General features: G+C 36.0%; 1 protein-coding gene and 1 long non-coding RNA gene across 10 annotated transcripts in view; one reads left to right on the top strand and one right to left on the bottom strand.

Annotated features, from left to right (window-relative positions):
- ATRNL1 (attractin like 1) overlaps positions 1–24,548 on the bottom strand; it is a 770,027-nt gene that overhangs the window by 585,478 nt on the left and 160,001 nt on the right. For all 9 annotated transcript variants that reach the window (XR_014826351.1, XR_014826350.1, XR_014826353.1 and 6 more), the window contains 3 exons: positions 18,636–18,817; positions 9,198–9,411; positions 7,059–7,247 (listed from right to left, as the gene is read on the bottom strand). Coding sequence is in view for 4 of the 9 variants with exons in the window: in XM_084994465.1 (XP_084850591.1) it covers positions 7,059–7,247; positions 9,198–9,411; positions 18,636–18,817 (585 nt within the window). In the remaining 5 variants the exon portion in view is untranslated. The remainder of the gene's footprint in view (positions 1–7,058; positions 7,248–9,197; positions 9,412–18,635; positions 18,818–24,548) is intronic.
- LOC146397080 (uncharacterized) overlaps positions 1–24,548 on the top strand; it is a 412,496-nt gene that overhangs the window by 244,255 nt on the left and 143,693 nt on the right. The gene's annotated exons all lie outside the window — the stretch shown is intronic.

The raw sequence follows: 24,548 nt of genomic DNA, 5'->3' as shown, positions 1-24,548 counted from the left end.
AATCTAAAAATAAATGACAGAAAAGAAAATGGGAGGGAAAAAAAAAATGATCACTTCATGAAGACTATGCTACAAAAAACACCAATGGGTCAATAAGGAAAGCAGAAAATACTTCAAACAAATGACAATGAAAACACAACCTTACAAAATCTATGGGAAGTAGCAAAAGCAGTTTTAAGAGGGAAGTTCACAATGATGTGGGCCTTTCTCAAGGAACAAGAAAAATCTCAAATACGGAGTTCCCGTTGTGGCACAGTGGTTAACAAATCCGACTAGGAACCATGAGGTTGAGGGTTCGATCCCTGGCCTTGCTCAGTGGGTTAAGGATCCAGCATTGCTGTGAGCTCTGGTGTACGTCGCAGATGCAGCTTGGATCCCACATAGCTGTGGCTCTGGTGTAGGATGGTGGCTACAGCTCCAATTCAACCCCTAGCCTGGGAAACTCCAAATGCCATGGGAGTGGCCCAAGAAATGGCAAAAAGACAAAAAAGAAAAATCTCAAATAAACAACCCAATCTACCACCTAAAAGAATTAGAAAAAGAAGAATAAGCAAACCTCAAGCCAGCAGAAGGAAGGAAGGAAATAGTAAAGATCAGAAAGGAAATAAATAAAATAAAGATTTAAAAAAAAAAAAAAACAGTAGAAAAGATAGATAAAACCAAGAGCTGGATTTTGAAAAGATAAAAAAAAAAAAATTTGAAAAACCTCTAGCCAGGCTAACCATGAAGAAAAGAGAGAGTATCCAAATAAATGAAATAAGAAATGAAAGATGAGAAATAACAACTGATACTGCAGAAATACAAAAAGTTATAAGAGAGTAAGAGAAAAAGTCAGATAAATATGAACAGTTATATGCCAACCAATTGGGACAACCTAGATGAAATGGACAAGTTTCTAGAAATATATAGCCTATCAAATTTGAGTCAAGAAGAAACAGATAACTTGAACAGACTGATCACTAGAAGTTAAATAGAATCTGTAATTTAAAAAATACTCTCTGCAAACTAAAGTCCAGAACCTGATGGCTTCACTGGGACATTCTACCAAGCAGATGAAGAAGAACTCTTGCCAGTCCCCTTCAAACCATTCCAAAAGCTTGAAGAGGAGAAAACACTCCCAAGTCATTCTATGAAGTCATCATCACCCTGATAGCAAATCAAATAAAGACACTACAAAGAAAGAAAATTGCAGGCTAATATCTTTGATGAATATGGATGTAAAAATTCTCAAAAAAAACAAACAAACTAGAAAACCAAATCCAACAATACATAAAAAAGAATCATATACCACAATAAAGCCAGATTCATTCCAGGGTTGATAGTTCAACATATGCAAATCAATCAATATGAAACATCAGATCAACAAAAAAGGACAAAAACCACATGATCATTTCAACAGATGCAGAAAAAGCAGTTGATAAAATTCAACATCCATGATAAAGACTCTCAACAAAGTAGGTAAAGAGGGAACATATCTCAACATAATAAAGCCATTTAGAACAAACCCACAGCCAACATAATAATCAATGGTGAAAAGCTGAAAACTTTCCCACTAAATTCAGGAACAAGACAAGCATGGCCACTTTCACCACTTCTAGTCAACATAATGTTGGAAGTCCTAGCCACAGCAATAGATAAGAATTGGAAAGAGGAGGTAAAATTGTCACTATTTGCAGATGACATTGTACTCTATATAGAGAATGATTTGTAAATACGCCACACAAAAACTATGAGAACTAATAAATGAATTCAGCAAGGCAGTAGGATAGAAGATTAACATACAGAAATCCGTTGCTTTTCTTTATACTAACAATGAAATATCGGAAAGAGAAAGTGAAAAAAAATCCTGCTTAAAATTGCATCAAAAAAATAAAATAAAATACCTAGGAATAAACTTAATCGAGGAGGTGAAAGACCTATACACGGAAAACTATAAAACACTGTAAAGGAAACTGAAGCTGATTCAAAGAAATGAACAGATATCCCATGCTCTTGGATCGGAAGAATTAATATTGTTAACATGACCATACCATCCAAAGAAATCTAAAGATGGAATGTGATCCCTATCAAAAGGACCATGATATTTTTCACAAAAGTATAATAAATAATCCTAAAATTCATACAAAACCACAAAAGACCCAGAATTTCCAAAGCAATCCTAAGGAAAAAGATCAAAGCTGGAGGCACAACTTTCTCAGACTTCAGAAATTCCACAAAGCTATAATAATCAAAATAGTGTGGACTGGCACAAAAACAGACACATGGAACAGAACAGAGAGCCCAGAAATAAACTTACACACATCTACTGCCAATTTATCTATGACAAAGGAAGCAAGCATATAAAATGGAGAAAAGACAGTCCCTTCACAAGTGTTGCTGGGAAAACTGGACAGCTACATGTAAATCAGTGAAATTAGAACACTCCCTTAGATCACATATAAAAATAAACGCAAAATGGTTTAAAAATCTAAATATAAGACATGATAGTATAAAATTCCTAGAAGAGAACATAAGGAAAACATTCTCTAACATAAATCATAGCAATATTTTCTTAGAGCCATCTCCCAAGGCAAAAGAATTAAAAGCAAAAATAAACAAGAGGACCTAATCAAACTTACAAGCTACTGCAAAAACACACACACACAAAATCAACAAAACACAAATACAACCTACAGAATAGGAGAAAATATTTTCAGACAATGTGACCAACAAACAGTTAATAGTGAAAATATACAAACAGCTGAGATAGTTTAATACCAAAAATAAGAAACAATGCAATCTAAAATGGGCAGAAGACCTAAACAGACAATTCTCCAAGAGGCACAGAGATAAACAAGCACGTGAAAAGATGATCAACATCACTAATCAGCAGAGAGATGTAAATCAAAACCAGAATGAGGCACCACTTCACACCAATCGGGATGGCTATCATCAAAAAGATTACAAATAATGAATGCTAGAGAGGGTGTGGAAATAAGGGAACTCTCTTACACTGTTAGCTGGAACGGAAATTGGTGCAGCCACTAAAGAAAACAGTATGGAGGTTCCTTAAAAACTAAAAATAGAGCTACCATATGATCCAGCAATCCCACTCCTGGGCACATATCCAGAAAAGACAAAAAATATTAATTTGAAAAGACACACGCACCCCAACGTTCATAGTGACACTATTTACAATAGCCAAGACATGGAAACAACCCAGGTGCCACTCAACAGATGACGTGGCTTAAGAAAATGTTTCAGGGTCCAGTGCTGTCTGCAGTGGCATGGGTTCTGTCCCTGGCCTGGCACAGTGTTAAGGACCTGGCATTGCCGCAGCTGTGGCACAGGTTGCAGCTTTGGCTTGAATTCCATCTCCAGCCCGGAAACTTCCATATGCCACGGGTACAGCCAAAAAAATAGTGATAATAATAATAATAAATTTTAAAAAAAGATGTCTCATGAAGGAATGCAAATTAGCTTGGCGTGAAAATTCTCATCTACAACACCAAATGTTACATGTTCTAAGGAAAGAATTATTTGAACACCCCATCCAGCCATTTAATCATTCACTTGAACATGAAAAATGCACTTTCAGCCATGCAAAAACTCAAAAAGTTTACTAACCACAAATTCATTTGGAAAGAATTACTGAAGACTATTTTCCAAAAGATGAATAAATGAGAAGGAAAGAATGAAATAAAATATTTGTCAACCGAGAAGACAACCAAGACTTAACTCTAAATAATTTTTAGCAAGTTTTTAAGACTTTCAGAGTTTGGAGACTTTCCAAGTTCCATTTCCCCTACCTTTTATTTAGTCTTTTTCATGGTGAAATTTAACACACATACAGAGAAGTACATAAAGAAAAATGCGAGATTAATAAATTATCGTAAATGGGAGTTCCTGTCGTGGCTCAGTGGTAACAAGCCCAACTGATATCCATGAAGATGCAGGTTCGATCTCTGGCCTGGATCCGTGTGTTAAGGATCCAGCATTGCCGTGGGCTGTGGTGTAGATCGCAGACAAGGTGCAGATCCCACGTCTGTGGCTGTGGTGTAGGCCGGCAGATACAGCTTCAATTTGACCCCTAGCCTGGAACCTCCAAATGCCACGGGTGCAGCCCTAAGAAAAATACAAAATAATAATAATAATAATAAAATTAAACAATTACTGTAAATAAATAATACTCTGTAACTGCATCCAGCCTAGAAGCGGAACTTTGCCTCCCTTGTACCCTTTTCCTAATCAGCACCCCTAATCTTTTCCAGAAGCATCCACTTTTTTTTTTTTTTTTTTTTTTTTGCTGCTTTTTAAGGCCGCACCCACAGCATATGGAGGTTTCCAGGCTAGGGGTCGAATCAGAGCTATAGCTGTCAGCCTACGCCACAGACACAGCAATGCAAAATCCGAGCCGCATCTGCAACCTACACCACAGCTCACGGCAACACCAGATCCTTAACCCACTGAGCGAGGCCAGGGATTAAACCCGAAACCTCATGGTTTCTAGTTGGATTCATTACCACTGCGCCATGATGGGAACTCCCAATATAGCTTATTTTTGCTTTCTTTTGCAGCCGCACCTGTTGCCTATGGAAGTTCCCAGGCCAGGGATCGAATATGGCGAGCCCATCCCAAGAACACCTCTCCAGTTGATGCCAAGAGCCTGGGAGAACAAAGGTATATAACATCGGCAGCCTACAAGTTCCAGGACACATTGTGACAATTACTGCCTTGTCTCAGCTCTTCAAGCAACAATGGTGCTCAATAGGGAATAAATGTGGATTTGGCTGGGTCACTAGGGGAAGGAAACATCCTCTCTGGGAATAATGGAATGTTTTGGACAATCCTAACTCTCTACCTACATTGGGGTAAAAGCAGCTACCTCTGAATGAGAAGGTCACTCATCCGAGCAAGAAGGGCTGAAAACTGAATAACCATGTTGTCCGATGACTTTTAGATCCTAGGAGCAAGCGTCCCAACAGCAGACTCCCCATCAAAAGTGACCTCAGAAATATGCTACTCTTAGAGGAAACAGCTCTTCCTCTTAGAGGAAAAACAAGAGAGCGCAAAAGAAGAACCGAAAGAAGAGTGTATGGGCAGACAATGCATGTTGCTGCTTGGACAGTAATCTTCTTCACCACAGTCATGTTGCCAGTAGCTGTCTCCTATGGAAGGAGTACAGGGAAGCCAATGGGCTCAAAAGACAGTCCAGAGGGTACTTAAGAAAATTACAGAAACAGGCTGTGTGTGTCTCATGTTTTTAGGCAACATGCAAATGGCTACTTCCAGGAAAGAAAGGAACAAAGGGAAGCCAGGGAACTGGTGCAAAGACTGGAACTGGACCTCCAATAGCTGCAAAGATAGGATGAGAGAAGAGATAATAGTGTATAACTCAAAACAACTGTTAGGAGAAAAGAACTAGAATTAAGATGACAAGAGCCCCAGGGGAAGATTCCCTTATAAAGACTGAAACAGTTTCTCCCTATCCCATTGAGCACCTTTCAACTATAACACATGCCTGAATTTAATCTTCGCTGGGCTTCAAATGGCTGCTGCTTTGTTTCTTTGACAGCACTGTAACTGCAGTTCCTTTGGGGCCTGGCACATGTTAACTGAATTCACTCATTGCAAACCCTGTTTATTATAGTTAAAAGTACTGGGAGGAAAAACGAAAAAAACAAACCTAAGGACTCCTGGTCCTTTGGTCCTCATGAGCGTCCCAGACATTCAAGAGCTGGGATGTAGGGAATTGAAGAGAAACAAAATATTCCTCTCATTTTATCTGTGTCTGGATTTAGCAAATGAATGGATGTTTTTCTTTGTTCAGACAACGGATTTTTGGATGTGCATAAACTTGGACTCCAATGTTATCTGAGGTGATTCTGCAACTAACTGTGGTTGTAGAACAGTGAGTTCTGGGCCCCTGCAAAGCACCTTACTCCCAAAAAAGGACTTGTGGTTTGGATCAATCAAAAGAAGACAGACACTAAACAAATGAATGCATTAAGAAGTAAAGGGATGGGAGCAGTGGAAGTAAATAATCCTGTCTACCTTCTTATTACGTATCCAAACTAATTCAGATTCCTTGAAGTAGTTAATTACTATCCCTGTTGGAAAGGCATCTTTTTGATTAGCCCCGGCATTAGAGGAGCGACCGTGGAAAGAGAAAATGTATTTTCTGCTAGCAAGGAGCTAACTGAAACCATTAGCTTCTACATTCTCCCATGCCAAAGTAGCTGCACAGGGTCTCAAATTCCTACAAGACTGCCAAGCGCCATCAGCAGTTTTATGCAATGTGCTTGGCAGTGGCATCCTAACGCAATTTGTCTTTGCCAGAAAGGCCCCTCTCAGAACCACACAGTACCCAGTAACACAGACTCAGGTGCATCCTCGTGTTCCAGTCCTTATAAAACATGAGACCAGCTAGGGGCAGGACCTTCCTCTGAAGCACAACCCACAGCAAGTTCAGGGCTGCCTGCTGACATGACTCTCCAGGTGACACCAAGACTAAGCATCTGCATCTATAGCAGATACACCACCAATGATGTGATAGTCTCCCCCCTCCAAAAAAAATACTTAACTTGAATTTAATCATAAGGAAACAATTAGACAAATGCAAACCGGGAAATCTGCAAAACAACTGGTATAGATTCCTAACAAAATCACAGTTGTAAGGAAAAGAAGACACAGGAACTCTGCTAGAGTAAAGGACACTAAAGAAGCACAGCAAAGCAATATGTGATCCTTGAAGGGAGCATGTTCATGAGGTGTTACGCTGTTTTCAATACACACTCAGAGACTGCGAGGACAGCAGTGTGGTAAAATGTTAATAGTTTGGTAAGATGTTTAATGGAATTCAAAATAACGGCTCTGGCATGACATAAATCAGCGGCTTGGAGCATTAAAGAGTTTTCAAACTCGCTTTTAATTGTAACCAGCCATGTTTAATTGTAACTAGTGACAATATTTTTTCTCATTTTTAAAAAACTTCCTCTAACGTTCAATTTCTCTTGTCTATCACAGAAAAGTGATTGATGTTGCAGTCAAAGGAAAAGTTGCTCTAGAGAAATACTCACGCGAGCAGGTGGCAGTTTGCCACTCCAGACACTGTCCGTATGGGAAAGAGATTATGTAAGCATTAGAGTCGACACACCGCTTTGTGCTGCTGCACCACATACACTCCATGCCGTTGCTTGTACAGTTAGAACACGACGTCCTTAAAGAGCACGGCTTTTTGCAAGGCCTTGCATTTTGATTTGGACTGACTAGAATAAATCAACAAACAATTATTTTATTTATTAGCTGCATTTTAACACAAGTATATGAATTTCATTTGTTTCTTTACTTAGGGAATGTTTCAAGTAAGCCAAGGGTGGGATAAAAATTAAAGACTGTGGGTAAGATAAATGAGAATGAGGATGACATGACTTCTTAAATTTTATCTCATTTGACATGTACAATTCCTTGGAAATTTTTAGTCTTTTACAAACTATATCAAACCGCATAATTTAAATTTTTAATAGAAATGTAACACACGACTGAGTTTTCCTATTAGCTAAATACTATATACACCATCATTATTTGCTTTTCTAGCTAGCCACAATTTCATAAATATTCGACACCTCATCAAAGCAAATGCTCTGTCAGTGAACATGTCTCTGATATAAACAAACAATAAAAACCAGTGACTATAAAGTCTTTAAATAAAATATAGGTTTTATCACACCCATTAGGATGACTGGTTTTTTTAATGTTGACAAGGATGTGGAGAGCTTGGAACCCTCTATACTGCTTGTAGGAATGTCAAAATGATGACCCTTCCATACCGTGGCAATTCTTCAGAAAAGTAAACATACAATTACCATATAACATAACAATTCCATTTCTGGCTATATGCACAAAAGACATGAAGGCAGGAACTGGACCAGATATTTGTACACCCATGTTCATAGCATCATTACTCACAATAGTAAGTGGAAGGACAAATGTCCACAAATGCATAAGTGAAAAGACAAAATGTGATAGATACATACAATGGATAATTAATTATTCAGCCTTCAGAAGGAATGAAATTCTGACACATGCTACAACATGGGTGAACTTTACTGTGCTAGGAGAAAAAAGCCAGTCACAAATGGGCACACATCTTATATTCCACTTATATGTGATACCCAGAGTAGCCAAGCTCATAGAGACAGAAAGTAGGAGGTGGGCTGTCAGGGGTTGGGGGAGGAGTGAGCAGGAGTTATTGTTTAACGGCCATGGAGTTTCAGTCTGGGGAGATGAAAAAGTTCTGCAGATGAGTAGTGTTGACAGATTAACAACAATGTGCATGAACTTAATGACACGGAACTCTACGTTTTAAAATGGTTTTAAAAAGGCAATTACACCTCAAAAATAAAAGAAAAAAGGTTAAAATTGTAAATTTTGTTATGTATATTTTGCTGCAATAAAAATGGAATATTTAAAAAGGGAAAAGAATTCAATATTCCTTTCTCACTTAAAAATCCATTTCAAAAGATGTAATGGGAATGTTTCTTTTGACTTGCCAACTGAAATAATACACCTGTAGGATTAAAATGATTCTAAATTAATTGCTAATCTTGGAGTTCCCATCATGGTTTAGGGGTTAACAAACCCAACTAGTATCTATGAGGAAGCAGGTTTAATCCCTGGCCTCACTCAGTGGGTTAAGGATCCAGCATTGTGGTGAGCTGTGGTGTAGGTCGCAGACGCGGCTTGGATCCCGCATTGCCACAGCTATGGTGTAGATTGCCGGCTACAACTCTGATTCGACCCCTACCCTGGGAACCTCCATATGCCGCAGGTGCGACCCTAAAAAGACAAAAAGACAAAAAAAATCATTAATGACAAATCTTTCAGACAAAGACTATTACTATAAAAGACATTAACAAATTAAGAATAGGTTGTCACTATACTATAGCTCCAACCTTATGTTTAAAAACCTATTTTACCAAGAAATAAAGATTATTATATAAAACAATACAATTTTGGTATTTTCACATATTAATACTGAAGTTACCAACAGTAAGTGGGGAATGAGGATAAACATAAAATTTACATGGGAATCTGCATCATAAAAAGATGGTGAAAGTTACTTCAGGCCTATCAGTATCGCACCCTGAAAGGGACTAGTGGGAAGAAGAGTTGGAAACATTATTTCTTTTAAAGGACTAGTTTACCAGACTACTTACCAACAGGTTTTTCACAGACAAGACCATCTGCCATAGATGTACAAGGATTAGCTTTTAAGCCTGCCACTGCAGCCCTTTCTAGATAGGCACAGAACCCAGAATCATTGGGTTCACCAGGGAGCCACTGTAGTGTTGTGTTTGTAAATGGAGACATGTCTTCCCATCCCCAGTAGGATATATTGATCTTGCGTAAGCCTACCCAAGGTGATACTTTCTGTAAACAAATAGCAAGAGGGACATTTTTTTAAAATGAGAGGTAAAAATCCTGTATCATATTTCTTAGCAAATCGCTCATTTTCGATCATTAAAAATTACATTTGAAAATATACAGAACTGCCTTTCTAATGACTTCTAGCACCAAGGATAAGTAACAATTCCAGAACATCGTAGAGAATAATGTGTACTACAACACTATGTTTAAAACATCTATTTTGTGACAGAACACTGTAAACCAGCTATAATGGAAAAAAATTTTTAAAAATTAAAAAAAAAAAACATTTACTTTTATGTTTAGTGACAAGACTAGAGTTTTTTTATTTAGCTCTTGTGAACCTCAGTTTCCTCGTCTATAAAATAGGGATATCTGCTATAAATAACCTGTCTGATTCAGGCAAGATCATTAAAAAAGTTAAAATGTTGCATTGGTGCTGCTGTTACTGCTACTTCTGCTGCTGCCCCTATTACCACTGCCACTGCCAATCTAATCAGTTATAGAGGTTAAGAATCTAAAGCTAAATTGTCACAACATGCGCTGAGAGAAAACAGAAAACACAATCAATGAACAGTATATAAAGGCTGAGTGAGAATTTCATAACAGGTTCACAAGAGGACTAGGAGGAAGTGCCTCTCTTCTAGTTGAGACCTCTACTAGTTACACGAGGACTTTCTGCAGTTTTAGATAATTTAATGTCATCTACTTTCATTATTAAGGAGATCAAGAAAACTAATACAATCTTTGACGCTTACACCAAAAATTAAATTAAGAGGTTGACAAATGCCACAAAACTAAACATTCTTAATGCTCTCCATAATACTCCTTAGAAAACGAAATATATTCTCTATTTCCATACCTTATTTTAATCATTACTCAGTTTCAAATTGTTAACGAGACTGAAAAAATGATATATTCGTGGTCCAAGCTACGTAACTTTCTTCACTAAGTTTTTTAGATTACGAACCTCTTTTTCTTTTCTGGTTTCTGCATTAGGGTTAAGGATTTCTCTTTGAGATTTCATGTACTGTTTTCTTGAGGTATAATTGACAAATGAAAATTAGAGATTTTAAGGTGTACAATATGTTCTTTTGGTACATGTATACATTTTGAGATGATTACTACAATCGGCCTAACTCATAACCATCTCCTTATGTAGCTCCCTTTTTGTGCGTCCGTGTGAACATTTAAGATCTACTCTCTTGACAAATTTCAAGTATACAATGTAGTGTTATTAACAATAGTAACTGAACAGATCATGAGACCTCCAGATTTATGTATCCTACATAACTAAAACTTTGTACCCTTTGACCTACACACATTTCCCCCATTCCCAGCCCTTGGCAACCACTATTCTACCATCTGCTTTTATGAGTGTGACTCTTATAGATTCCACATATAAGTGAGATCATGCAGGATTTGTCTTTCTGTATCTAGTTCACTTCACACAGCATAGTGTTTACCACACCCATCCATGCTGCAACAAATGGCAGGGTTTCCTGATTTTTTTTAAGGCTGAATAATACTATATATGTGTATGTACATATATGCACATATATAGTATTATTTATTCATCCATGTATCTATTGGACCCTAAGCTGCTTCCCTAATAACTTGGCTATGGTGAATAACGCTGCAATGATGGGAATGAAGATATCTCTTCAAGATGCTAATTTAATTTCCTTCAGATGTAAAGCAAGACATGGGATTGCTGGATCATACAGCAGTTTTTATTTTTTGAGGAAACTCCTATTTTCCAAATTGACTATGCTGGTTACGTTCCCAGCAACAGTATACAAGGACTCCTTTTCTCCACAATTTTGCCAATATCTACCTCTTGTCTTTTAGATAACAGCCAATCTAACAGGTACAAAGTGATATTGCAATTGGTTTTGACTTGCATTTCCCTGATGATTAATGATGTTGAGTTTTTTTTATCATATACCTGCCAGCAATTTGAAGTCTCCTTTGAAAATTATGTATTTATGTCCTTTGCCCATTTTTTAACTGGGTTATTTTTTCTGTTGAGTTACTTGAGTTGCTTATATATTTTGGTAATTAACTCTTTATTAGATATATGGTTTACAAACATTCTCTCTCATTCCACATGTTGTCTCTTCACTCTGTTTCCTTTGCTGTACAGCTTATGGTTTGATACAGTCTCATTCATCTAGTTTTGCTCTTGTTGTCTGTGCCGTTGGGGTTATATCCAGGACATCACTGCCCTGACCAATGTCAAGAAGAATCTTCCTCATGTCGGTTTACAGTTTCAAGTCCTATCATGGAAGTTATTAGTCCATTTAGAATTGATTTTTGCATGTGATGTGAGATACGGATCCACTTTTGTCCTTCTTCATAAGAGTATCCAGATTCTTTTACTGAAGAGACTGTCTTTTCCTCATCATGTCTTCTCAGCACCTCTTTCAAAGATCAATGGGTCATAAATGCATGAATTTCTTTTGGGGTTCTCTACTGCAGCAAGTCTTGGTGAAGATTTCTTTATGTTCAACCTGCTTGAGGTTCTTTTGGGATTTATATGTTTCTGGATGTTTATTTCCCTCCTCACGTTTGAGAAGTTTCCTATCTTTATTTTTTTTCTTTCTTTTTTTTCTTTCTTTTTGTCACTATTTCTTCAAATGAGCTTACTGCCCTTTTCTCCTTCTGTGCTTTGGGAATTCCTGCAATGTGTATATCAATTCACTTGTGGTCTATAGTCAAGTGCCCTATGTATTTTTTGTCTTTTTTATTCTTTTTTTTTTTTTTTAACTCTGGGTAATTTCAAAAGGCCTATCTTTGAACCTGTTGACTCTTTATTCTGCTTAGTAGAGTCTGCTTTTGAAGTGTTATATAGAATTGTTTAGTTCGCTTAATTTCACTCTCCTTCCCCTTTGCAGAGGGTATTTCTCACGGTGGTTCACTGCACTGTATGGGCTTACAGGAAAGAAGATGCGAGGGTGAAAAGGTCTATTCTACCATGTTCAATGAGTCTTTTCTTATTTCTGTGTTCCTTCCAGGTGCTATGTAATCTCTCACCTGGATTCCTTAGCTTTTGTAAAGATATTCTGTGTACCAATGGTTGTTCAAATCAATGTTTCTGTGAAGGACTAAGTGCTGGAAACTCCCATTCCACATTTTGTTGACATCATTTCTAAACAGTTCTAACCTGAATATACATAATAATAGATTTATGTCCTAAATTACCAAGCTTATAATATTAGATTATAATATGAAGTTGTCTCAAAACTCCACATTACCTTCTCTTTTTTCTAACATTATTGACTGTCAGGGTACAGAAAAACATATCCCTCCATCTGAGTCTTTGACAATATAAGTTATTTATACCCAGTATTTATTCTAAAAAGGTTGTATAAATGATCCTAGAGAGCTTATAAAGAACTCACAGACCTAGAAATTTATAGAATATATAAAGATAATTGTCATATAGAAAACAGTCAAAAAATATATCTTAGAAAAAATTAAAGTAGTATAAATATTATGATACTACATTTCATATCACCTAGTAGAGTACTATACACGTGATAGGCAGTCAATAAATTTTGGTAAACAAGGCCATTAGAACAGAGATGGTTATTTTCCAGCATCCAATTCCTGAGACAGATATAGTACTTAATAAATAATGTTCCTAATTATAAAAATGCGCATGCTGCTTTGTCTTGTGATCATCATATATTTCATACACTGTCTGAATGAATTTTGATAACAAAAAAGCTGCAACATTTTTATAGTTCTTGATAATAACAGCAGGAATCAATCCAACATAGATATTTCAGATTAATGACTGTGCTTCACATTATAGTAACTCTACCTATATTTCATGACTATCTATAGTAAAGACAAGTCATTTAAAAAGAAATTTTATTCTCTAAATCATAATGATAAAAATCTGTAGGGAAGAGAAGAGGAACAGAAAAATTAGCAGTTGATAAAACATTTAAAGTTACTATTACCCAATAAATGAACTGGACAGGCAGTTGAAAAATGAAAGATAAATTACTATATTATGAAAATTTATTGCAGCACACCATAAATCACTGCAACATTTCATTAGCCATTTCCTATAAGTAAATGATCATTTGACACAAGATACCTCTTAAAGTGCATGAATTTGTTGATCTTTATTTGCCAAGGAAGGGTTATCTTTAGTTTATATAACTGCAGTAACTCCAGATGTAATTCATTTTATATAAAGATGTGCTTAATGGAGTATCACCTTGCAGAAGCTTCCAACTTTGAAACTTTGCTAAAGCTCGGCTTGCTAATAAAGCTAAATATTCTTCATAAACAAGGCAGCCTAGTCCACAAAACTATTGAATGTAAGTTCATCATACATCCAAAATAACTATCAGTCCAATCTTTATGATTTACAATCATAAGACAAACAACTTATACAACAAATCGTGAGGTATGAAGATAATGTATTTTAAAAAAGGAAAAAAAGCAATAGAGCTCTAAAGCCAAACACTACTGCTTTCTAAAAATCAAAGAATGTGAATCTACCAATAATAAGCTCTTTGTGATACATATTCAGTAGAGCTAATTTCCAAATGGTCATTGGTAACTGCCCCTCAATTTCGTAATTAAAGAAATGACACTCTTGGTAGTACAATATAAACAGATCTTAAATTATGCTATATGCTCCATATGACTAAAAATAAATTTACAAATAAACCTCATATCATTCCAAAATATTTCAAGAAAAGTCAATAAATCTCTCCGTCATCACACCACGTACATCTTATCCTTAGCCGGAAGGCTGGTAGCACTCAAACAAGGCGAATTAAGAGAAAAAACAGAAGCACTGATCTGATCACCTTACAAATATCTTCACATGCTGGCCAACTCAAAAGTCCTACAAAAGTTAACTAGGGCATTACTCTAAAAACCTCCTTCAGTCCACATTACTGGTTAGATACCCATCTTCTGTCTTCCTATATCACCTCATGTGCACCTACATGCAATCATCACACCTGTCTTTCTCCCCCACAAGCTCTTTGATCAGACTCTTTGGGACTGTTTCTGATCTCTGTATTCTCAGCAAGCAGTAGACTGCCAAGTACACTGAGGTGCTCAATAAATAGGTAGCACTAAATGAATGAAGATTAGCTCATCCTTCCCAGAAAAAGAGCTACAGCTCATATAAAAATGGACACAGATAAGTTTTCCATTCAAATTTAATTATTATAATTTTTCACCACCCTTTTAATATCAAGCATATAATAAATCTGTTTGACAGCCTAGTATCATATTGTGATCACATAAAATTTTTGAATATTTGTAAAAGCTGGGGATACAATTAATTTACCAGTTTTATTAATGAAGGGACAGGGCTTTGACTCTATAGACATAAAATGGCATTAGAAATTATCTGTTATCAATGCCCGTGAAAAATATACATATTAATACCAACAAAACATTATTTTAGGCAGTAACAGTGAACTGAATGTTCATACAAATGTTTCAAAAAAATATATAAGTAACTCTAATTTTTTTAACATTTATACAAAAATGTTCTCACATAATTTTTTAAAAATCAGATGCTTATGTCCCTGTTATAAGCAAAAAGAAAATCAGTAACACATACTCTTTTTTTTTTTTTTTTGGCAGCTCCTGCGGCAAGCAGACGTCTCCAAGCCAGGAATTGAACCTATGCCACATCTGTAACCAGAGCCATAGCAGTGAAAATGCATGTCCCCAACTCACTGAGCCACAAGAGAACTCCCAGTAATATATATTCTTATTCTTTAGCATAAATCAGTAATGATCTTAAAAGGAAAAGGGTCAGAGTATAATTAGTAGGAGAAGAGGAAGGCTTTGTAGAATAGAAAAATTCAAACACCAGTCTGGAGCAAATATTTTTCTACAGTAAATATCAATATTAACTATCCATCAAATGAAGTCATTTAGTTTCCTAAGAATTCATTCTCTAATTAATGACTCCTGGAAACACTGGTAAGAGCAGTAGTGGAAACAGACATACAAAAATAATCTTTAAAGTGCAAAAAATAATAATGATAACTTTAGTAAACACTCAAAAATAAAATTTATCTATACTCTTCACATACAGTACTTTATTTATTTCTCATAATAAACATACAAGATAGCTATGATTATTATCCCAGGTTACAGATGAGGAAAGTAGGGCTGGGGAGTTTAACTTGCTACTAAGCTGTAGAGATAAGCAGTTAAGTCCAGGTTTGATGCTCTCCATCATTTGGATATGCTATCCTCAATGCTGCTTAAAAATTACCTACACCAAGAAAGTATTACTTAACTGATTCAATATAAGCAATTGGTAATATTTGTTCTTAAAAGTTTTCAAGACAAAACCATGTCCACTGCACTGTACAGAGTGGAGTTTTGCAGTAGCAACAGACTCTTTGTCCAAATAAAAGCCACAGCATAAAGTCAAAAAAAAGTCATTGAGATCTGGCCTAATATTTTCAAAGCAACAGCTGAATTGTAGCCATATCCCCATTATATGTATAGAAATCATGTCACTTTGTGGATTAATTACCACAGGGTGTCTATGTATATGTGTATATGTGTGTGCGTAGTTCTGAAACACTGGCCAAATCCTGCATACACCCCAGATTTGAGGTGTTTATTATTATTTAGCTTTATCACTTCCCTAATCTATATCGATTTCTAATTTTGTTTTTGACACAAAATACAAAAATCTGCTAAGATGTTATATAGTTTATGTTATGATAGTATATTTCAAGTATGTATATGAACTAAAGTATATCAAAACTAGATTCAGTAAATTGTTTCCAAATCTCATATTTTATCTATTCTCAAGAGTTGACTACATTTTTTATTGACATATGATTAGCATACCCGTTTCAAGGATACAAAGTAATGATTCAATATTTGTACACATTGTGGAATGACTGCCACAAGAAGTCTCATTCATATCTGTCACCAACCACAGTTTCCTTGTGTTGAAGACTTTTAAGATCCACTCTCTTAGCAACTTCCAAATATTCAATACAGTATAATTAACTATAGTCACCATGTTGTACATTATAGCCAAATGGTGTATTTATTTTATAACCGAAAGCTTGTACCTTTTGACCCCCTTCACACATTTTGCCCACCCCCTTACCTTTGCCACTGGAAAAGTACCAATCTATCTTCCATTATCTTTGAGTTTAGGGAGTCTTATTTGTTTGTTTGTTTCTATTTTTTTATTAAAATACAGATGATTTACAGTGTTGTATCAATTTCTACTGTACAACATAATGACCCAGTCATATATATATACACACACACATTCTTCTTCTCATACTATCTTCCATCATGATCTATCCCAAGAGACTGGATATAGTTCCCTACGCTGTACAACAGGACCGCAATGCTTACCCGTTCTAAATGTAATAGTTTGCATCTACCAACCCCAAACTCCCCATCCATCCCACTGCCTCCCTGTATCTTCCTTTGTATGTTTGTTTGTTTTAAATTCAACATACAAGTGAGATCACAGGGTACTGAAATCTTGCCATTTGCCAAAACATGGAGAGGCCTTGAGGTTATTATGCTAAGTGAAATAAGTCAGACAAAGACAAATACCATATGATCACACTTACATGTGGAATCTTAAACATAAATATGTGGAAACAATACACATCACAATCTGTACAAATATCAAATCATTATGTTATACACCTAAAACTATATAATTTCAATTATACCTCAATTTTAAAAAAAGTTCTCAAGAAATGGCAAGTAAATTAACTAAGACATTTCAAAACTATACTTAGTAAACTATTTCCAAATCTCTAACATAGATTGTTCTTAAAAATTGATCTTTCTTCCCCCATTTTTGGCTGCCCTGCAGCATATGAAGTTCCCGGGCCAGGGATCAGATCCAAACCGCAGTTGTGACCTAAGATGCAGCTGCAGCAACACTGGATCCTTAACTGACTGTGCTGGGCCAGGGAGCAAACCTGAATCCCAGTGCTCCCGAAATGCCACAAATCCCATTGCACCACATCAGGACCTCCAAGTGTTGACTATATTTTAACATGCCAAAAAAAATAAATACTGTGAATTCCTACAAGAAACTTCTTATAAAATGATATTAGATACTATTTCCAGGTAAATATCCCATTTTCTGTGAAATGTTTTCCATAAAACAACTCCAGGAGCTTGAAACTGTTTCCAAGGGCTGTATGTTCCATATCTTCCACATACTTTAAAAATCGGTCTAAATTCTGCTAAACATTTGTATATTATTTCAAGCAAATCTATACTTAGAAAAAAAGCATTATTCAAAAACAACCCACAATACACACATGAGGACACATATTCACAAAATACATATATACAAATATAGCCAATGTATTAGTCTCGTGTTTTAATTATAAGGAACATCTCAAGTTACAAAGTAATGACACTCCAAACAAATTCTTACATGCATAAGTTTTGAAGTATATTTACTCACATAAGATAATTTCTTGGTAAAATAATGCAATGGTTTACTGAGCAAAACATGAGATGAGTAATTAGAAGCTCTTATTACCAAGTATACAGGAGTTATCTGCCAGTAGTTTTAAAATCAGTTCCACTTTTACTTCCAAGATTTAGTAAAAAAAAATAATAATATATTAAAAACAAAAAGACAGAAGTTCCTGTTGACGTGCAGCAGAAACAAATCCGACTATATCCATGAGGATGTGGGTTTGATCCCTGGCCTCGCTCAATGGGTTGGGGATCCAGCATTGCCGTGAGCTGTGGTGTAGGTGGCAGACATGGCTCAGATTCTGTGTTGCTGTGGCTGTGGCTAGGCCGGCAGCTGCAGCTCCGATTGGACCCCTAGCCTGGGAACTTCCATGTGCTGCAGATATAGCCCTAAAAAGGAAAAAAAAAAAAAAAAAGACACACCAAAAAGGAGACAGAGAGAGAGAAAGGGAGTTCCCCTTGTGTCTCAGCAGTAAGGAACCTAACTAGTATCCATGAGGACTCAGGTTCGATCCCTGGCCTTGCTCAGTGGGTTTAAGATACAGCATTGCCATGAGCTGCAGTGAAGGTCACAGATATTGCTGGGATCTAGCTTTACTGCGGTGTAGGCCAGCAGTTGTAGCTCCAATTCAGCCCCTAGCCTGGGAACTTCCACATGCCGTGGGTGTAGCCCTAAAAAGACAAACAAAAAAGAAGTTATAGGATTATCAGCATATTTCCCCAATATCAACAAATATAACTGTTACCTGTTGTGTATACTTCTGTATTTCATCCAATACAAATTCTACTTCTTTTGAGGTCGTTAATGAAGCAAGATTTCCACTAAGATTATAGCAATAAAGTTTTGCATTGTCATAGTTTTCTCTGCTGGAATTGATTCTGAGACAAGCATCCCCAATATGATTCCATCCTTCTCCACAAAGATGAGCTAGCAAAAATAATAATAATTATTATTATACCTTATTTTTACATTACCAAAAAGCATATGTATTTTTCAATTATTTCAGAATTCTAAGTACTTCCATATTTCTTTAAATAATTTTAACAATAAAATATTTAAAGGCTTCACTGCAACATACTAAATGAAATTTGTCTAATAATTTGGTAAAGGATGAGAACAGATGATCCTAATTATTTCTTTAAGTGTTAAACATAAGAAAAGTTATGGCTCTATAACATGTGTTAAAATGTGCTGACTGCTAGGTTTTCTGTATAAATCTAGTGCACTGGCATATGATTTCTCAGCAAGTGAAATCACTACAACATTTATGTCACAAGCTTCAATTTACATAATATAGTATCACTTTAACAGAAAAATAACCAGCGCATAACAAAAGCAATTTCAAAGTTATTCCTACAGGTGGAGATAATTGTCCTCTAAATCTAATTTCCATAGCCCAGGTGTACTATTTTTGTATAAGCTGTGTTTTTGATTCTTTAATTAAAACTGCAGAGAGAGAAGTCTCATTTCATCTATGTTTAGTAAAGAAGCTACAAGCTTTGCTTTCTAATACTTTTTTTGCACATCTATTCCAGTCTTTCTAAAGTTTAAATATACTGTTCCCAAACAGTGGTTTATTGTTGAGTCCAAATTGAACTTAAAACGGTGCCTATTTTCTAAAACACAAGTTTATATAAATATGATACAAATTTATGCTCTGGTGTGCATAAACAATGAAATGTTTCATTAACACACTGATCTATGAAGTCTGACTACATCTTAGTTTCCACATCACATTCAATTTATCAGCGCCTCCTGCCCCTTCAGCCTTGGATGCATCAGTATGATCTTTATGGAATTACTCTAAAGTGGCAGTTCTCAAACATTTTGGTCTCCAGAACCCTTAACTCTTAAAAATTATTGAGAACCCCACAGATCTTTTCCTTATACATTTTACATCTCCTGGGTTTGACCATAGTAAAAATTAAAATTTAAAAATACATGTATTTACTCATTTAAAATTTTAACTTAAAACTTTATTACAAACACTCTTCCAGTTTCTGGGATGTCTTGCCCCTTTATGATATATACAGACTGATAGGGGATATATCATCAAATTTTCTCCTTCAGAGAGCAATTTACAGTACAAATTAGGCCCATGGTATCAAAAAAACTGAGACAACACCACAATCAAGTGAGATTCATCCCAAGATCACAAAGATGGTCTGATATATGCAAATCAATTAATGTAATACACTACACAAACAAAAGGAAAGTCAAAAACTACATGATCCTGTCAATAGATGCAGAAGCATCTGATAAAATTCAACACCTATTCATGACAAAACTCATACCAAAGTGAGTAGGGAAGGAACAAATCTCAACATAATAAAAGTTATTAATGACAAACCCACAGCCAATATAATATTAAATGGTGAAAGGCTGAAAGCCTTTCCACTAAAATCTGGAACAAAACAAGGATGCCCACTCCCACCACTTTTATTCAACACACTATTGAAAGTCCTAGTCACAGCAATCAGACAAGAAAAAGAAATAAAAGGTATCCAAATTGGAAGGGAAGAGGTAAAACTGTCACTGCATGAAGATGAAATGATACTATATATAAAAAAAACCCTAAGGACTCCACACACAAAAACTATGCAAACTGATCAATGAATTCATCAAAGTAGCAGGATACAAGATTAGCATTCAGAAACTGGCTGCATTTCTTTACCCTAACAATGAAATATTATATAAAAAAATAATGCTTTTTAAAATTGCAACAAAAAAAACTAGGCATAAATCTGACTAAGGGGGTGAAAGACTTATATGCTGAAAACTATAAAACATTAATAAAGGAAATTAAACAGGGTGCAAAGATATCCCATTCTCTTGGATTGGAAGAATTAATATTATTAAAATGGCCATACTACTCAAAGAAATCTACAGATTTAATGTTATTCCTATCAAATTACCCGTGACATTTCTCACAGAACTAGAACAAATAATCCTAAAATATATATGGAACCGTAAAAGACCCAGAATCGCCAAAGCAATCTGAGGAAAAACAGCAAAGCATGAGGCATAACTCTCCCAGACTTCAGACAATACTACACTACAGTAACCAAAACAGTGTGGTATGGGTACAAAAACAGACATACAGATAAATGGAACAGAGCACAGAACCCAGAAATAAACTCTCAAACCTACAGTCAATTAATCTTCAACAAAGGAGGTAAGAATATAAAATGGAAAAGAGACAATCACTTCAGCAAGTGGTGTTGGGAAAACTGAACAACTGCATTAAATCAATGAAGTTAGAACATACCCTCAGACTATGCACAAAAATAAACTCAAAATGGGAGTTCCCATTGTGGCTCAGTGGGTTAAGAACGTGACATAGTATCCATGAGGATGCAGGTTTGATGCCTGGCCTCACTCAGTAGGTTAGGGACCCAGCGTTGCCTCAAGTTGTGGCATGGGTCACAGAAGCAGCTCACATTTGGTGCTGCAACGGCTGTGGCATGGGCCTACAGCTGCAGCTCCAACTCAAACCCTAGCCCATGAACTTCCATGTGTCACAGGCTCAGCCGTAAAAAGAAAACTAAACTCAAAATGGCTTAAAGATTTAAACCTAAGACCTAACATCATAAAACTCCTAGAAGAGATCATAGGCAAAACACTCTCTGACATAAATTGTACCAATGTTTTCTTAGGTTGGTCTCCCAAAGCAACAGAAATAAAAATAAAAATAGACAAATGGAACATAACCACACTTACAAGCTTTTGCAAAGCAAAGGAAACCAAAAAAAAAAAGGCGGCGGGGGGTGGGGAGACAACCTACTGAATGGGAGAAAATAGTTGCAAATGATGAGACCAACAAGGGCTTAATCTCTAAAACACACAAACAACACATACAACTCAACAACCAAAAAACAAAACACCCAATTGAAAAACGGACAGAAGACCTAGAGACATTTCTCCAAAGAAGACATAGAGATAACCAACAAGCATGTGAAAAGATGCTCAACATCACTAATCATCAGAGAAATGTAAATCAAAACCACAGTGAGGCACTACCTTACATCAGTCAGAATGGCCATCATAAATAAGTCTACAAATACCAACTGATCAAGAGGGTGTGGAGAAAAGGGAACCCTCTTACACTGTTGGCGGGAATGTAAACAGGTACAACCACTATGAAAAACAGTATGGAGGTTCCTCAGAAAACCAAAAATACAATTATCATTTGATTCAGCAATCCCGCCCCTAAGCATATATATGGACAAAACAATGATTCAAAAGGATACATGCATCCCTATGTTCATAGCAGCTCTATGCACAACAGCCAAGACATGGAAACTAAATGTTCATTGACAGATAAATGGATCAAGAAGATGTGGTACATAAACACAATGGAATACCAATCACCCATAAAAAAGAATGAAATAATGCCATGTGCAGCAACATGGATGCCACTAGAGATTCTCATACTAAGTGAAGTCAGAAAGAGAAAAACAAATACCATATGATATCACTTATATGGGGAATCTAAAATATGGTACAAATGAACCTATCTACAAAACAGAAACAGATTCACAGACATAGACCACAAACTTGCGGTTGCCAAGGGGGAGGCAAAGGGAGTGGATTGATGGGGAGTTTAGAGTTAGTACATGCAAACTATTACATTTAGGATGGATAAGCAATGAGGTCCTATTGTACTGCATAGGGAATTATATCCAATCTCTTGGGATAGACCATGATGGAAGATAGTATGAGAAAAAGAATGTGTGTGTGTATATATATATACACGCATATGTATATATAATGTGTATATACATGTGCGTACATTATATATAATGTGTATGTATGCATGTATATACATATATTTGTGTATATACATACACATGTGTACATATGCAAGTATATGTGTATATATAATGTATATATATACACACATATATGTATGTATGACTGGGTCACTTTGCTGCACAGCAGAAAATAGCATAACATTGTAAATAATCTAAAATTTTAAAAAGGCAAAAATAAAAAAATTAAAAATTAAACTAGAAAAAATTGAGATGGACTGAAATGAATGGGGGTGGGTAGACAGATCAGGGATAAAGCAGAGCATGATGTTCATTTAGAACACAGGGTAAGGGTATCGGGTGTCCTCTCTATAATTCTTTATCATTTTCTATACATTTGAAATTTTTCATAATAAAATACTGGGGAAAATATTTAAATTAAAATGAATAGTACATTTTATTTTTTTATATTATAGTTTCCAAAAAAACAAATAGTGAAAACTGAGGCATTACTTTATATTTTTCCAAATCTCTCTTTTTTTTTTTTTTTTGTCTTTTAGGGCTGCGCCCATGCCATATGGAGGTTTCCAGGCTAGGGGTCCAATCGGAGCTTCAGATGCCAACCCACTCCACAGCCACAGAAACACAGGATCTGAGCCACACCTGCAACCTATACCACAGCTCACAGCAATGCCAGATCCTTAACCCACTAAGCAAGGCCAGAGATCAAACCCACGTCCTCATGGGCACTAGTGGGATCCTTTACTACTGAGCCACAACAGGAACTCTTGCAAATCTCTTTAATGTTGGTTTAATACAATTGTATTCTCATTCTGAATTTATATTCAATCTATTATAATCATATGTCATGCAGCCTTTGGAAAACTACATAGCAAACCTAAAATAGAATGAGATTTAGAGAAGCAAATATCTTCATATTAATATTTGTAACCACATGGACTCTCTGAAAGGGTCCAAAATAGGATACTCAAGTTCTTTAGTAACTGCTGTCCTATTACATTAGGTAATGAGAATAAGACACTGCCTAGAATATAATAAGCATTCACTAAATTAGACTCATTGAATAAGAGTGTTTCAAACACCTTTATTTTCACTTTCAGGCTATAAATAAAGCAATCTTCCTTGTCATCTGAAATTTAAAGTACCAAATCACATTTAAAAGTTTTGTTAAATTATAGCTTTTTCCTTTCTTACTGAATCAAGCAAGGATTTATATTATTTTCGCTTTTTTTCAATAAGATCAAAAATACCTGGTTGAGAAACCATACAAATGCAAACAATGCATGAGACTTTGAGGCTAAACTAAACTATAACACTGAGTCAAATGTTTTGATGTTTTGGGCTTAGGTGGTACTAAGGATCAACTCAGCTTTTAGAGTTAAAGGATAGCAGTTAATTTTTTACTGCTGCTGTTGATTGTTTTGTTGTGGGGGTTTTTTCCAAGGCCACACCCATGGCATATGGACGTTCCCAGGCAGGGGTCAAAATGGAGCTGCAGCTGCTGGGGCCTACACCACAGCCATAGCAATGCAGGATCCAAGCCACATCTGTGACCTACACCACAGTTCATGGCAATACCAGATCCTTAACCCACTGAGAGAGGCCAGGGATCAAACCCACATCCTTATGGATACTAGTCCAGTTAGGAACCCATTGAGCCACAACAGGAATTCCCTATTGCATTTACTATATTATATTTATTACTCTCCATAATAATAACCTAGCCAAGTGAAACCCATACACCAAAACAAAATAATTTCCAAGGCAATAAGGAGATGAGTACTATCAAATATAATTTCACCACTGTTTTTCAATTTCCACTGATAATATATCACAGTGTGCATATGCCAAACCCAAACCCCCAGTCCAACCCTTCCCCCACCACC

This window comes from Sus scrofa, chromosome 14 (assembly GCF_054392235.1).
Source record: "Sus scrofa isolate SSC_HxYL_T2T_F1_AM1 chromosome 14, Sscrofa_HxYL_maternal_Yorkshire_Landrace_v2.0, whole genome shotgun sequence".
Lineage (NCBI taxonomy): Eukaryota > Metazoa > Chordata > Mammalia > Artiodactyla > Suidae > Sus > Sus scrofa.
This window is presented reverse-complemented; position numbering and strand designations above follow the sequence as displayed.